The 16570-nt window shown below is 37.3% G+C and overlaps 1 protein-coding gene and 1 pseudogene across 3 annotated transcripts; both read left to right on the top strand.

Annotated features, from left to right (window-relative positions):
• Positions 1 to 9476: 9476 nt before the first annotated feature.
• LOC126600229 (cytochrome b561 and DOMON domain-containing protein At3g61750-like) lies at positions 9477 to 12316 on the top strand. Of its 3 annotated transcripts, none has more exons than XM_050266796.1 (4): positions 9477 to 10101; positions 10216 to 10612; positions 11129 to 11415; positions 11900 to 12316. In XM_050266796.1, exons 1-4 carry the CDS (start codon positions 9868 to 9870, stop codon positions 12191 to 12193), a joined length of 1212 nt encoding a protein of 403 aa, XP_050122753.1. In that variant the 5' UTR covers positions 9477 to 9867; the 3' UTR covers positions 12194 to 12316. The 3 variants fall into 3 exon arrangements, with proteins under 3 accessions (XP_050122753.1, XP_050122754.1, XP_050122752.1); XM_050266797.1 differs by having other exon boundaries at positions 10207 to 10414; XM_050266795.1 differs by having other exon boundaries at positions 9479 to 10101; positions 10207 to 10612.
• A 2582-nt stretch (positions 12317 to 14898) lies between these two features.
• On the top strand, positions 14899 to 15143 carry LOC126600310 (60S ribosomal protein L38-like; annotated as a pseudogene).
• The last annotated feature ends 1427 nt before the right edge of the window (positions 15144 to 16570 follow it).

Genomic DNA, 16570 nt, shown 5'->3' with positions numbered 1-16570 from the left:
AGAGTGTTTATCTCTAGGCATGTCATCTTTGATGAACAAAACTTCCCATATACAAACTTATTGGCATCACATCAAACTTCCCCTGCATTACCACAAATACATCTTAGTTCACCTGATCCTGTCTCTCTGGTTACTTCAGCAAACATCATTGTCCCCCTTATATCACACCCATCTCATAGAAGTCCTAGTGTTTCTATATTTGCCACACCAAATATACCACATTCAGTCTCAGTATCCCCTCCAACCTGTGTTTCAGCAAATATGTCTGCAAGTTCTCAGTCCATTACTGCTTCAAGACAAGCTTCTCCTATAATCCCTGTGGCACCTGACATCAATTCCTCTTATGCGGCAGAATCTAATGAGTTTCATCCTCATACTCTGCAAGTGGTATTGTCCATTATACCTCTCAATTTGCATCCCATGCAAACTAGAAGCAAGAGTGGTATTATTAAAAAGAAGGCTCTCTTGGCACATGTTCAGGATTCTGGAGGCACTGATCTATCTTTGATTGAACCAACAAGTTACAAATCAGCCATTAAAGTTCCTGTGTGGTTAGCAGCAATGAAGGAAGAAGTTAATGCCTTACATGCTCAAGGGACTTGGAATCTAGTTCCTTTACTTGCCAACAAAAACCTAGTTGGTTGTAAATGGATTTTCAAGATTAAGAAGCATTCTGATGGGTCCATTGCTAGGCACAAAGTACGGTTAGTTGCTAAGGGTTTCAGTCAAGAACCCGGGTTGGATTATGGGGAGACCTTCAGTCCTGTGGTTAAGCCTACCACAGTAAGGTTAGTTCTTACTCTTGCTGCACATTTTAATTGGCCTCTTCGACAATTAGATGTCAAAAACGCATTTCTTCATGGCATCCTTCAAGAGGAAGTATACATGTCTCAACCTCCAGGTTTTGAAGATTCCATTCATCCTCATCTAGTGTGCAAGCTGCATAAGTCTTTGTATGGATTAAAACGGGCTCCTCGGGCCTGGAATGAAAGGTTTACTCAGTTTCTTCCTTCTTTGGGGTTTTCAAACACCTATTCTGATTCCTCATTGTTTGTTAAACATGTTGGAAGTGAAATGGTGGTGTTGTTACTCTATGTGGATGATATAATTATTACTGGCAGTGCTTCTGAGGCTATTTCATAGGTTATCAGTGTTCTTACTGCTGAGTTTGATATCAAGGATTTAGGGTCCTTACATTATTTCTTGGGCATCCAAATTATCAAAACTGTAACTGGTTTGTTTCTGTCACAAGCCAAATATATTCAAGATTTGTTGCTGAAATCTGAAATGCTTGATGCTAAACCCTGTGATACACCATGCCTCCCTTACAATAGGTTGCTCAAAGAGGATGGAGACCCTTATTCCAATCCTGGGTTATATCGAAGCATAGTGGGAGCTTTACAGTACTTAACCTTTACACGGCCAGATATTGCGTTTTCAGTGCATCAAGTATGTTAGTTTATGCAGAATCCAATGGTGTCTCATTTCACTGCAGTAAAATGCATTCTCAGATATCTCAAGGGCACGATGCAGTTTGGTATATCTTACACTAGGGGAGATTTGCAGTTAAAGGCCTTTAGTGATGCTGATTGGGCAGGAGACCCTAATGACAGACGGTCCACTACTGGTTTGGTGGTGTTCTTGGGTAACAATTCTATTTCTTGGTCCTCTAAGAAGCAACACACTGTTTCTCGTTCTTCTACAAAAGCAGAATATTGAGCATTGTCCTTTACCTCTGCTGAGTTGGATTGGATCAAACAATTACTAATGTTTTTGCATATACCATTGCCTGATGTTCCTGTGCTGTTTTGTGACAACCTCTCTACAATTGCTTTATCCTTTAATCCTGTTCAGCATCAAAAGACTAAGCACATTGAAATCGATGTGCATTTTGTCAGAGAAAAGGTATCTCAGAAACAACTTTTTGTCCAGTTTGTGTCTTCCCAGGAGCAGTTTGCCGATATTCTTACCAAAGGCTTAAGTGGTTCATTGTTTCGCACTCATTGTTGCAATCTCATGCTTGGTTCCTCTGCAGTATACTCTTGAGGGGGGATGTTAGAGTATAGTGCTTAAGATTGAGACACTTGTCATAATCCTATAATATCAGTTAGTTAGGTTGTTAGAGTTGTAGCTTCTTAACAACCTATATAAGACTAAATTGATGTAATTACTTACTGATTAAGAAATATACAGATTGTTCTTCCTCTCTCTAAAGTTTTCCTCTCTCTCTCTAAAACTCATTCTCTGTTCTTCTTCCAATACACAAGATTACATTGTATGAATGATCAATTGATATAGCTTAACAGATTCAACCAGGTAGTTTTTTCTCTTTGTCTTACTTTGTTTATCAAAGTTTTGCTTCCATTTGGTTTCCGTTCAGTTTTTAAACTCCCACAACTTTTTATCATAAATTATCCGACTGCATTTAGTTCGATACAATATTCTGATCTTCGTCCATCAAAAAAATGTTTTGGTTAGTGATTCCCCTCGTTGGGTTTTCATTACAGTTCAGTTTTAAAGTAAATGCAATTCCAGTTCCTGAAGCTCAAAGATGAGAAGGTTGATGAATGTACGTTAATGTCGTGTTCCTTTTGAATATGTGATTGCCCTTTTTTCTTTCTTCTATTCAGTCACCTGTTTTCCTATCAATTTTTACGGGAAAAAAATTTCACTGCCAAATTTTTCAGGGCACAAATTAGTATGTAATCCCTCATACGTGTAATGGAAGTCTGTAGGGTTTATGCTTCGATTTATAGTGACAGCAATAAAATTATTGCTATGAAGACCTCCCTTGCTCTCTGAAACCTTAAACGGATCAATGAAATGATAATTCTTGGTGACTTCTCCTTTCCCTTTCTTCACTCCACCAGTTTGGAAAATTCAAGGTTTTTTCTGCAATTTAAATTTCCATTGAAGAATTTCATACTTACTTTTCCTATGTTTTTCTCATTAAATTTGTTTCAAATGTAAACGTAGGGGTAACCAAAGTATACAAACCAACCACATGTAACGGAAGACATTATGATTCAGTACTATCACCAGCTCAAGAAATTATAGCCATCGTAACCATGAACAGTAACACTTGCCTATCATCAAGCTTTTGCTACTTTGTTTATAAGGGTGTGTGCTTGAACTAATTTTTTTTTATTGTATTATTTGTCTAATTAGATGTAGGTTTGCTCTATCTTCGACTTCGTGGAGCTTTGTCGAAACAGTCATCCTGGCAAGTTATACCACTCCACCTAAGAGACTTATCAACAGCAAAGTTCAAGCACACACTTATAAGAGAATTATCGACAAGCCCTGACTTGGCTTCAATCTTCTTATGGCCTGCGATGTCATTTTGTTTTATTTTAAGCATATTTGAGCTTTCAATTTTAAGAGAATTATCGACCTTTGATGTTGTTGGTGCAATGCAACTAATCAGGTATGACTCTTAATTATTTTGGATTGTTATACTTCGCTTTATCGCGTTTTTCTTTCATTTGGATTAGTCAATTTATTGCTATATTTTAGTTCGGTTTGTTCTTCATAGAGTTTGGAAATATATTCATACTATTGGATGGTCTAAGGCGTGTGTGCAAATTTGGTGCTCTTGGGAATGGAATCTAGAAGAAACAAAGGAACAATAGCTTTTTGGAGTGTCCTTGAACTTTTGAATACATGTTTTACGTTTATGTGCCACAAAGATCTTGATTGTGGATCCCTCAATGATTCGACTTCTGGTTGCATAGATTTAAGGTTTCTAATATGATTTTTTGTCATCCTTCTCCTTACGCTAGAGCTTCTCAACCAACAAGATGGATTTGAGGCAACAAATACAATAAAATTACTTTAGAAAATGTGGATTCATCGATATCGAAACACTGACTTCTAAACATTTCGTTTTATTGACAGCCACCCTCTTCAAATGCACCTTATATAGGTTTTAAGGGCCACAAATCATGTTGGTACACCAATATTAATATTACTGGGATTAGATAATAAAAGCAAAAGATGAGAACACACAAAAACGATACGGAAGATGTTGTGGGTAAAAGTAAGATTAAAATTCATGGTATATCAGATGATGTTGTGGGTAAAAGGTAAGAATAAAATTCATCATATTTGAAAATTAGCATTCGTGATTAAAGATACCATGATTTGGTAATGACACCATTATGGTACAATTAGACTTTATGTTTTTGTATGTATATATTGTTAATCTTTTGTTTTAGATAAATGTATCAAAACATATCATTATTATTTGGTCATGACAACTTGAAAAAATATGACATGTACCCTATAATTACAAGTTCATGCAATTTTTGTTTATACATTATAAAACACATTTAGAAAAACTTTAGAGCCGCATAGCGTCTGTGATAAATAAAAATGTAGTATGATGATATGCCATGTTCATTGACAACCCTAATGCCCTAATGATCTCAATCATGTGAATTTTTTTTTACAGCCCTCTCAACCAAATATATATCTTTAGGAAAATAAAAGACCTTTAACAAAAGAAGAAATCGGCAGAGAAATTACGTATTATGGATTAATATATAGTAAAAGATAGAGGGACATAGAGCAAGATTACAAATAAACATCGTATATTTAAAAGATTTTTAAGGGTGCGTAGCGCCCGTGAGAAATAAAAGGTCTAACAAAAGAAGAAATCGGCAAAGAAATTAAACATTATGGATTAATCTAAAGTAAAAGACAGAGGGACTAAGAGCAAGATTACAAATAAACGTCGTATATTTAAAAGATTTTAAGGGGCACGCAACACTTTTAATCAAATGTATTTTGCTTCCCTCAACATAAGGTTATTCTTTCTTTTAATGTTTAATTCCCTTTTTCAACTTTTAATGCAATTCAATTACAAATAATGCTAATATTTGATTTTAACCAAACACATTAAATTTTCAACAGGACGAAATGATATGAGTTCATGATATGATTTGCTGTCAAGTGTATCAAGGTCAATTGAAGTTCTTGGATTGTTTTTATACTTTTTATTTAGTTTTTAGTTGCAACTAAATTATAAGGATCTTCTCTGTTATTTATTACTTTTTTTCAACATATTCTAGAAAAAATACTTTAAATTCTTGCATGTATTATTAGAGAGAATAATCGTCTTTATTTTATGTTTCTATACATTGAACCAATCCTCGCATATAAATATATCTAAAATGTGTAAGTCGCGCGTAGTGCGCCGTAATTAAAAAAGTGTCTTTCGCACGCGCGTGAGGACACTGTAATAGGCATTGCTGTGTTTGAGAGAGTATCCACGTCAACAACTTCAAATTTATTGCTTCCAGTTATGTGCAACCATATCATACTTTCTAAAGCATATACATTGACAATTACAATGGAAAAAAAACTAACACAATACACATTTAGGGGCGCGTGCCCGTGATGCAAAAATGCCTCTCGCACGCATGTTAGTGCGTGCAAAGAGGCTAGTGATTTTATATATGGAAGTGTCTTTCAAAACTATGAACTGAAAAGTTGCGGATTGCGACTCTTCAATAAACAAAAAAAATATGGAAGGTCCCCGGTTTGAAACTCTGAACTGGTAAGTCTGCTTAACTGTGGCCACATGCAAGATAAAATTCCTCATAGCCTCTTTAGATCCAGAAAGGATGGATAACCTTGCCACCAGTTGTCCTCCTTTAAAAATTAAAAAAAAAAAAAAAAAAAAAAAGCCTCCGACTGTGCAATTAACGGAAACTTGGCGCCAAGGCCACTTGGGCCTTCTTTGTCTGCTATCAGCATGATATTACGTAGTCGTGCCAGATACGCGTTTAACCGACAGAAAATCTATCAAAGCTGCCATCTTTCTCCAATATTTGTGACCTTCGTGACGTCGAGATATGGTAAGTTATATTTTGCATTAAATAATATTTAGTTACTTAAGAATGAGAAGGATTTGTTATTCCAAATTCTGCATGTTATTACAGAGATTTGTACTTATCATTAAAATCGTTCAAATTATTAATTATTTTATCAAGATTATTTTTGTAAAAAATGAATTAAAACTAATTCGTTTAGTTAATTTATTATAGCAAATACATAAATAGTTGGATTTTACCAATTCTATTTATCTGTTTTTTTTACAATTTGATAACTAAACAACTTTAGTTTTATTTGGTTTTTTTGTAGAGGCGATTTTTAGAGTGATTTATAATATGAATGGTTCTGATCATAAATACACATTTTTATAAATCACAACGAATAATTTTAGTAGAAACTCGTACTCATCCTTTAATTAGCCAAGTATTATTATTTTGCATTCTCAACTTTGGGTCACATAACAAATTCATACTTTATCTTTTGAATATTACAATTTCATACATCAACTTACGAATTCCTTGCAATATCAGACTTTTGTTAATCAATCTGTTAATTTGGTCGCTAAGTGATAATGTGTCAACTTCGGATCTTAAGTTTTTACTGATGTGATGTCAAATTTACGCCATGTAGACAAACAACTAGTTAAAATTATATGAAATTATGAAAATAGAATACAACCTCTAAATTATATTCAAAAGACTTAACATTAGCAGCCCCCAACCCGAGTATGTTAACCCTTCCACTCCTCTCTATCTCCATCTTCCTTTCTACCCCTCCACCCATGCAAATTAAGTTGTATCATTTGGTGCCAATTTCATTTTGATTGGTATCAATTTTGTTGAGATTTAGTTAAAGAAAAATATTCTGAAGCATCAGCTTACAGAGGCACCAACCTGCTCATACGCTGTTCTTCCGTTGCACCTCTGCACCCTTGCACCATTGACCCGCCACTAGACCAATGAGATCATGACCCGCAATCTGCTTGACCCGAACCCGCTTGCTCCTTCCCCACCACCACTACGATTTGACCCACCAGGGCCACCACCAGTCACCAGACCAGCATCAACTGTCGCTCGCCTAAAAGTCACGAAAGTTGCGCCGTCGCACCACCAGACCCGAATTCGATCTTCAAGAAACAACATCAGCCCGACCCGACGCCACACCACTGCTCCGTATTACGAAACCCGTTGATGCCCTGCCATAACATTTTCCAAATTTCATATAATTTTAATTGGTTGTTTGTTCATGTGGCACAAATTTAATATCACATTAGTAGAAAAAATGGGACTTACATTTGATACATCATCATTAACAGTCAAATTAATGGATTAATTAGTGAATGTCTGATATTACAACAAATACATAAATTAATGTATGATATTGCAATGTTCAAAAAATGATATATAAGTTTGTTATGTGATTCAAAGTTGAGACAGTAAAATGCAATACAATTGTATGATGTTAGAATAATAGTTTGAAAGCTAAAGATGTACTGGGCAATGTGCATTACGACAAACGTGGCCGGCTTGTTATCGGCCCATTAATAATAATGCACATACAGCTCCTCATCAAATTGATTAATCACAACTCACAAGGACCAGTTTACTCGGCCCGTGCGTATAAAGGGAGAGGAAAAACTATGTAATCAGTTTGAGGATATACGTCAGAGAATGTGCAAGCTTAAAATACATTGTTAGCATCTTCCTTGATAAATTAAGCTTTTGAGGCTAGTGGTTGTCTCACAAAGTTGAGAAACCAATACGTAACTCTTGGACTAAGAAAACTTGTGTGAGTTGTTCATGTCACGCTAGGGGTGGGCACTTAGAACCGAAAACCGAAACCGAAACACGAACCAAATCGAACTGCACCGAACGGTTTGGTTTTACGGTTTTGAAACAGTTTCGGTTTTCAAACCAAACTGCAACATGGAAAACAGTTTGGTTTTGGTTTTGGCTTTTGAAAACCTCACCGAAACCGAACCACACCGAAAATATTAATAAACATTTAATTAAATGTCCATATTATATTTTATGTTTTAATTGGTTGTTTGTTAGAATCCATACACTTAGTATGAGACTCAACCACACTAGAATATCATCATTCATCACTTTCTTTCGTTCATTAACTTGAAGGACCTTTGTTATTTTATACCATCACACACACATATATGTACAAGGGTGGACTAATCTTGTTATCAAGAGTCGAACAATGATTTAATGAAGTCCACTCATTTGAAGCATGATATCACATATTCTAGTATCAAAGTTTCGCTCACGTTTAATGAATTCAAATTTATTCAACTTGTTTTATGATAAACATTATAAGGGCACCCTTTTGTTGCACAAACATGTTTTAACATCACAACTGCATGCAACATGCTAATTGTTTACATAACAAATGTCTTTTTCCTATTGCTATTAGGAAATGCTTATTAATATGTTGCAAATTGTACATTTTTTCTTAAAAACCAAACCGAAACCGTTTGAAACCGCACCGAACCGAACCAAACGGTTTGGTTTTATTTCGGTTTTAGCTTCAAAACCGCACCGAACTGAACCGCAAAAAATTTCGGTTTCGGTTTCGGTTTCACCCAAAACTGCACCGAACCAATCCGTGGCCAACCCTATGTCACGCGACATGTTGAGTAGAAGAACTTTGATGACGGTACATGGTCCCAAATTTAGTAACAACATTAAGCAAGGTTCTAAAAGACGCTAGGCGCTAGTTGGGTGAAGACTGGAGCTTAGCACCTAGGCATCTAGGCGGATTAAGCGGATTTAAGTATATTTATTATATATATAGTACAAATAAGTGTTTGTTTATACTTAAAACATACAGAATTGTACTGAGATAAATAAATTGTAAAATAGAATGACAAATAAATTATAAAATATTAATGAAAAAATTGAGAACAAGCGTATAATGTGTGTTCATCTACGTATTAAACAAGTCTCTTGTAATTTATTAAAAAAAAATAAAATGCAAAAATGAAAGTTATCGATTTTCTGTTTAAGTGAGAACCGCGACCTAAGCAGGTTTGTGCGGGTTAGGCAAGTTAGGTGGGTGCTTAGGCGGTCTAGCCGGGCGCTTAGACTTGTCTAGGCCAGCGCCCTTTCTTAATGTTAAACGCCTAGGGATTAATCGGGATGGTGACTAACCCTAGTGCCTAGGCGAGACGTAGACGACGCTAGGCGGAAATTTTTAAAACTGTAACATTAAGTTTAAGTCATCTATTGATTGGACTATTCTGCCACTCAACACTACCAAGCGACAAAACAATTTGTCACAAAATTTCTAACATTGTCTTATCATATATTCATGTAGTTAACAAATAAGTTGAGTTCTTGCGTTTTCTAGTTTTAGATTATTTACAAAAGCTTAGAGATATTTAGTTTTTTATGAGTGTCTTTGTGTTTTGTCCCTAAATTTGCGTTTAGACTTTGGATTTCAATCTTTGTGCAAACCAGAAGAGCTAGCTAAGTTGTTATAAATTAGAATAATGATCATATATTTTGATTATTATTGGGAGGAGGAACTACTAAATTAAATGTGGAGAGGGAATTATCTATGTAAGTACGATGCAGAGACCTCGTTGACCTCTTCTACTCTCTATATCTCTGCAGGTTCTCATAATTTGCGGTCATAAAAAAAGGCCAGAGGATTGAGTGGCCATTGGGGAGAAAAATGGCGGGAACCATCCATCACCTTCTTCATGGCCATGCATGTTAGAATTCAAACCCTAGGAAATACCCCATCATTTTTTTTCTTTTCCACACCCTCATGACAAACCCTAAATCAATTCCAATATCATAATTTTTTATTTTGTAAAAAAACAAAAAAAAGTATAAGCTTCTCCTTTTTCTTTCTTTCTTTCTAATTCTTTCTTTTATGGGGGTGTTTATTTTTAATATTTACTTGCAAATCAAGAAATATCGAAGGTGATCATCGTGATCAACATGCAACTTCACAGATTAAGATAAATTTTTTTTAGCTAGCTTCCTTCTTTTTTGTTGTAGATCATATGACCATATGGTGATGATGAGGAATTCATCAAATTCCTTGATAATGTTGAGCTATGTCTTCATGATCACGATGATGATATTTTTATTAAAGCCAAATAAGAGATTGGTCAATGCTGGTCAGAATGATATCGTAGTACTGCCTAATTTTTGTACAACACGTTTAAATGTTCTCCAGCCACCCTATCATGATATACCGAAATCCATCTGTTCATCCCTCGATTGGCACGGCTACCGTATTAGCGTAAGCGATCGTATATTATCGATTATGAGCTAAACCCAATTTCTTCATTTACTAATTACGTTTTTATATGGCGTGACATGACCATGACATGATGTAATATAACAGTTCTTTCAGGATAATAACGCTGTTCTTACCGTTGTACTATCGGGAATGAACGAAAACAGTTGGGTCGGAGTCGGGGTGTCAAAGGACGGCATGATGGTTGGTTCGAGTGCCGTGGTGGGATGGATGAACAGAGACGGCAGATCGGGCACAGTAAAGCAATATTATTTGAAAGGACGTACGAGGAATGATGAAATCATACCAGATAAAGGTGAATTGAAATTCACAAATGTTACACCCACCATTGTTGTCAAGGACCAAATCATTTATCTAGGGTTTCAACTCCAGTTTTCCAGTCGTCTTGATCGTCAGCCCTTTCTGTTTGCTGCCGGGTATGGAAAGCCTGGTGCTAACAACATCCTACCAACGCATAAATATAGAAGCGCCTTGTTAGTTGATTTCCCTAAAGGTTGGTTCATAGGTTGATTTGTTTTCGATCATGTTATTTACTCACTTTCTAACAGTTTAAGCTTTTCGGTAAAGTGGTGGTGAAAAATGGAGCCTTCGATTTGCAAAATATATGTCTTACTATTTCTACATTTCTTTCATTCTCCACGTGCATGATGGAGTCTCATCTTGTACATGATTGACACATTTGTAACAACTTTAGCTTTTGAGGTCTAGCGATAGCCTGCAGTTTACTTTTGTTAGGTTATTTGGGTTCTTAAACATGGTCATTGATTAATCGATATGCTAGAATTTGCAGTAAATTAGCAATATATATGCTACTTAGCACTACAGTGTAGCGTTGTACACTGTGTGGTTGACTTCCGTAAATGGCAAGTTAAGTTTGATACTAAATTATTATGATTGACTTACTGTGTGGTTTAACCCAAATCCTCCCACCTCTTAGTGTAAATGTGTCATTGTACATATATAAAAAACAATATATGTGTTCTAATTATTTGGTCTCTGATGGATGCAGGAGTCATTCGTATAGGGTTTGTAGACAGCAGGAAAGTGAAGATGACCCATGGAATACTAACTATTATTGGATGGGGCATAATAATTCCATTCGGAGCATCAATGGCCAGATATCTTAGGGAGTATGAGCCTTTGTGGTACTACCTTCATTCATCAGTTCAGTTTATAGGTTTCTTTGTGGGGCTTTCTGGTGTGGCTGTTGGAAGGACACTATATGAACTAGTACATGCTGACTTTAACAGCCACAGATCCATAGGGTACATTGTGCTTGCACTCAGTGTTCTTCAGGTAATCCTTTCTTTAATTCTTAATCTCACGTGTTGCCTCAATTAAAATTTTGTTACATTGTGTCCCATATGATGAATTTCATGCATTTTTTAGTCTGAAAAGTTGCATGCGTTTCGCACTAGATCCTTCAAAATGAGTGTGTCTGACGTGTCAATCGATACTTTGAATGTTAAATTAACTACCGCTCAAAAAGGTCTGGTGCAAGTCATGCACAACTTATTTGAAAATCCATCATCAAACCATACTTTTCTATGATTTCCAAAACTCAATTATAGAAAGGATTTTTATCGCAAATAGTTTCTGAAATTGACCCACCTCATCAAGATGGTTCCTAAAATTGAAAATCGATCAATGTAGTCCCTGAAAATTGGTGTCGCATATCAATATATATGGTCATTCCATCATAATTCTGTTATGTGGTGCTCTTTTCTCTGAACTTTTTTATTTGAGTTCTTAAATTTGACTTCCGTAGTTGTGATCACAGCTATGCCAGTTTATCATGAGGCCATCCAGGACCTCCAAGGTCAGGAAGTACTGGAACAAGAGCCATCAATGGGTGGGGAGATCGGTGGTCGTGCTTGCTCTTGTCAATATTTTCATTGGTCTCTTTTACGGAAATGGAGGGAAACCTTTTAAGACATTTTTTTTGTGCGCCTTTTCTCTTTTCGTTTTGTCCCAAATAATTTTGGAAATCCGGCACCTGCTTCAGAGTAAAAGAGCAGCTCTTGCTACTACCGCTGATGAGCCTCCTCTTTTTCAAGTTCCTCCACGAACTTAGCATTAATTCCACTACTATTTAGTAAATTATTTTTATTAAACTTTCTTATGATGGTCGGTGTTTATGTACATATACGAATTGAGATCTTAACAATTAGTGTCATTAAACATCAATCATTTAGCTTTCCGATGTTTTTATTTGTCATCTGATCAACGGGAGAAGGGGATTCGAACTAAGGATGTCTGTACACTGCTAAACCAATATCTAGTTGGTATTTGGTCTTTGTACAATGTTCTTGGTGGTAAGACATGTAAAAATATCAATTGCCTTCCCTCAAGTTCTCATAGGCCAGACGGAGAATTTTGCAAAACTCTATTTGAAAAACGGCAATAAATCAATCCAACGTCAGAAAGAAAACAAGGGTTGGAAAACTTGCTAACTCTTAGGCCATGTTTTTTTTACTGGACTTTGAAAATAGGAACAAGAATTGGAATCCTTTCCATATAGTTCTTGAATGGAATGAAGAGTAGAGAACATAGATTAGATCATCAATCGTCAATCGCGGTGTTTGATTGGAATTAGGGTTAGGGCTAGGCTTTATGAGGATACACAAAGTAGGGGTTGGCATAAAAACAGTCGAACCGGAAAACCAAATTGAACCCGTTTAAGAAAGGTAAAAAATCGCGTTAACTGAAAAAAGCCAAAACCGGTTCAGAAATTGAACGGAACCAAATAGATCAAATTTGGTTCTAGTTCTTACTTCTCAATAATCGGTTTGAACTGAACCAAACTGGCGTTAATATAAATTAATTTAAGTTATAATTTTACATAACTATCTGTTTGGACCCAAAATTACACAATCGGCCCGAATGATCGAAGTTGTTGAGTGAACGAAGTTCTAAACCTTTAGGTAATTAAGTCAAGATAATTTTGGTTATTATTAGGAAATAATATTGTGATTTTTATCATAATAATTATCTCTTAATAATATATTGAATTATCGAGAGCACAGTTGGGTGATAAAGTCGTGGTGATACAATGCCGTGTGGTTTAATATTGCTGCAATTTCTGGGAAGATAGCATGACTGTCATGAAGGGAGTCAGAGTATGGCAGGATGATTATCAAGTTCAAAGACTAATCAAATAATGAAGCAAGCAGTACAGTTCAAATTAATTTGGGATGATTGGCAGCGGACGTGTAGATTGAAACAATTTGGAGTGGAGATTAGCATATGGGATTTGATGATCTCCAAAAGTAAAATCATGGATAATGATGAGATAAGAAACCTAGGTAGGCTAGGCTTTTTTGCATGGTGATGGGTGTTGTCAGATTGAGTGCAAAGTGATAAGAATTGATGGTGGGAATACAATATGCATACCGTGTGAAAGGGTATTTCAAGATTTCAAAAGGACACCTGTTGTTCCTCTTGTAAAAGTCTACATGCATAAGGAGACTAGGGAGACTTTTGCTGAAATATATTAAAAATAATATCAGTTATTTTGATATTGTTTTTGGGATATTTGGAAAAAGGTCTCTATTGGATTGGCGATCAAGGAGACTCATTATAAATACAAAGCTGTAAGTAACGAAAGGCCCTCTCCAATTCAACACACAAATTGGCCTGCGCAAACCCTCGCTCTACACGAAATCTCTCAACAACCTTGAGATTTTTATTTTCTTTTTCCACCAACACATCTTCAGTTTGGATAAATAGCATTGTGAAGGCAACTGGCGAACATTTTCAATTTGGATAAACAACACTGTTGCTGTAGAATTAGCCGACCGCGGAGCACCTTTAGTTTAGATAAACAACACTGCATCGAGGCCGATTGGTTATCTATACAAGTCTCGATCGAGAAAGATTTTCGAATCCTTATTGGCAGAGGTCATCTCATTAGCCTTTTCGGCGAAGTGAGGTGTTACCAAGTTACTACATTCGGCACCCTAAGAGCCGAATTTGATATTGAACTTTACAGAACTAGCAGCCTTGTCTTCAGGCTCTAGAACCTGTAGGCCGAGACGTGTTCCTTCCTCGGCTGTAGTCGCAAGATCAAGAAGTCAGCATTGCACCCAACACAACATCGATAAATTTTACTCGCCGGCCGAGCTCGGCCGTCGAGTTGGCACACCCCGCACACAACCGAAGGACGTAGTTAGCTTATTAATTACTCAGCCTGCGTGCCACGTAGACTTGGTAGTTTTTAAGATCAACATTATTATACCTGACTTGCATTTCCTAGGCCCAAACCTTTTAGTCTATTCCTCTCTAAGCCCAATAACTAAAATAAAAAGAAAGCCCAATAATCCAATTTAATTTGCAACCCTAAGTTCTCCTTCCTCATCCATTATCCCAACCCGCAGCCTCCATCTCATGATCCCACCCCACCCCTCCACCCAAAAAAAAAACATAAGTTTTCTTCCCTATCTCCAATCCTCCACCTTCCTTGCATGCACATCCGCCATGAGCAACCCCACTCGATTTGCTTCAATTCAAGGAAAAAAGATAAGTCAATTGGTGGTGATGGCTGACCTGTTAGCAGGGGCGGATCCACAGTGGGGTCAATGGGGTCACACGACCCCTTGGAAGCCATGGAAATAACCTTGGAGCTGCTGGTGCGACCTCTTGGAGCTGCTGGTGCAACCTCTTGGAGCTGCACACCACGTGGTCGATGAAATGTCTGAAAGAAGAAGAAAGAGTTCGCTTGCAGGTTGAAGAAGAAGGAGGCTGCTGGCGTGTTGATAGCCTCCTCGAACTTTGAGAGAACTCACAGCCTCCGGTCTCGACCGAGCAACAAGCAAAATGCCGAAGCAGATCCATAAGATCAAGGATTTCCTTCTAACTGCAAGAAGGAAGGATGCCCGCAATGTCAAAATCAAGAGGACCAAGGATGCTGTCAAGTTCAAGGTTCGGTGCTCCAAGTACCTTTACACACTTTGTGTGTTTGATTCCGAGAAGGTCGACAATTGAAGCAATCTCTTCCTCCAGGTTTGAACGTTTAGGACCTTTGAACAAGGATTTTGGAGTAGCTGGTCGCGCTATCCTACCAAGACTCAATGAAATGACGATATGCATGCCGTTTCTGTTAAAAAAAAATTGCGCGCTGCGCACTATCCTTATTGACCCCCCTAACATTATTTCCTGGATCCGCCACTGCCTGTTAGATCAGTAAAAGCATCCGACATGCTTTAAGCAACGTTTTAAAGATCTAGAATAGGTCTCACTTCAGTTTCAGATTGTGTAGTACAGGGATCTAAATGAGACATATTGAGATTCGTCCACAACAATTCATGTTGTTCTACATGAATGTTGACGTTCTTATCTCCCTTTAATGGTGGAAAGACTGTCTCATTAAGGTGATAATCCGCAAAACGAGCAGTAATGATATCGCCTATCAAAGGTTATGATCATAACAAACATAGATTCCCAATCTTTGCTAATAACCAATTTTTGTACGTAAGGGGGACACAATTAACACGTAGACCCTACAATAGATTTCGGGCTTGTATCCAGTTATAATTGTAGTGTAGAATAGATTGAATAGAGATGGGTCTCAGGCGAACCAACATGGATGTGTGAAGTGATCTCGGTTCAAGGTGGTCGAGGCGAGTTATGGAGTTCACTTGGAACCCTAGGTCGAGGGGAGTTATGGAGTTCACTTAGAACCCTAGGTTGCGGCGAAGATAGATTTCTTGACATCAGGGGTTGCAGTGGATGGCTACGGGTGCTCTATAGGTGCACCGAGGCTGTGCTCAGCGCTTGGTGACGATCCACGAGCTCAATAATATTGAGGTGGTTGGCGGCGAGCATCTGGCTCGCGACTATGGTTGAAAACCTAGGAGAGTTGAATTGAATCTTGAAATATCTGGTGAGATTCTGGTTCGAAATCTCGACCACGTGGTCAGGGTTGACTGGGATATCGTCGGGGACGACTACAGGTCATTGGGGCTGCAAGGTTTCACAAGAAAACATGAACTAAGGGGCTGGGTTTCGACTGCGGGCAAAGCCCAAGCGGTGGCCTGTGTCCGAGGATAGGGACGACGCAAAACGACGCTGTTCTGGGTTTTGGATGGGAGCAGTAAGGCTCCAGCAGCGAGCCTGGGACGGCATTAGGCCATCGTTCGCGCTTGTCAGGGTGGAAAAACCCTAATTTTGCTTCTTTTTCTTTGGTTTCTCACACAATCATCAAATTCACAACAAATATAATATATAAAATAGGGAACTTTAACGAAAAGCACCCGGTACTGTTCACTTTAACGAAAAACCACATTTTTACATTAAAAAGTCAATCCTGGTACTATTCACTTTACCCTTTATTTTGTCCTTATCATTAAAACTCAAAGTTTTCAAGCCCTTTTCATTAGTTTTCCTTATAAAATCAAGCCCTTTTCATTAGTTTTCCTTATAAAATAATGTGAACACAACTTAAGCAGAATCT

The sequence above is a fragment of the Malus sylvestris genome, chromosome 14 (assembly GCF_916048215.2).
Source record: "Malus sylvestris chromosome 14, drMalSylv7.2, whole genome shotgun sequence".
Taxonomy (NCBI): Eukaryota; Viridiplantae; Streptophyta; class Magnoliopsida; order Rosales; family Rosaceae; genus Malus; species Malus sylvestris.
Note: the sequence above shows the minus strand (reverse complement) of the source record. Positions and strands in the feature narration are given on the sequence as shown.

Coding starts and splice junctions, on each gene's coding strand:
- LOC126600229 (XM_050266795.1), top strand. CDS start 9,868: ATGGTGATGATGAGGAATTCATCAAATTCCTTGATAATGTTGAGCTAT. Junction 10,613..11,128: donor GTTAGTTGATTTCCCTAAAG/GTTGGTTCATAG, acceptor TGATGGATGCAG/GAGTCATTCGTATAGGGTTT. Junction 11,416..11,899: donor TTGCACTCAGTGTTCTTCAG/GTAATCCTTTCT, acceptor TTGTGATCACAG/CTATGCCAGTTTATCATGAG.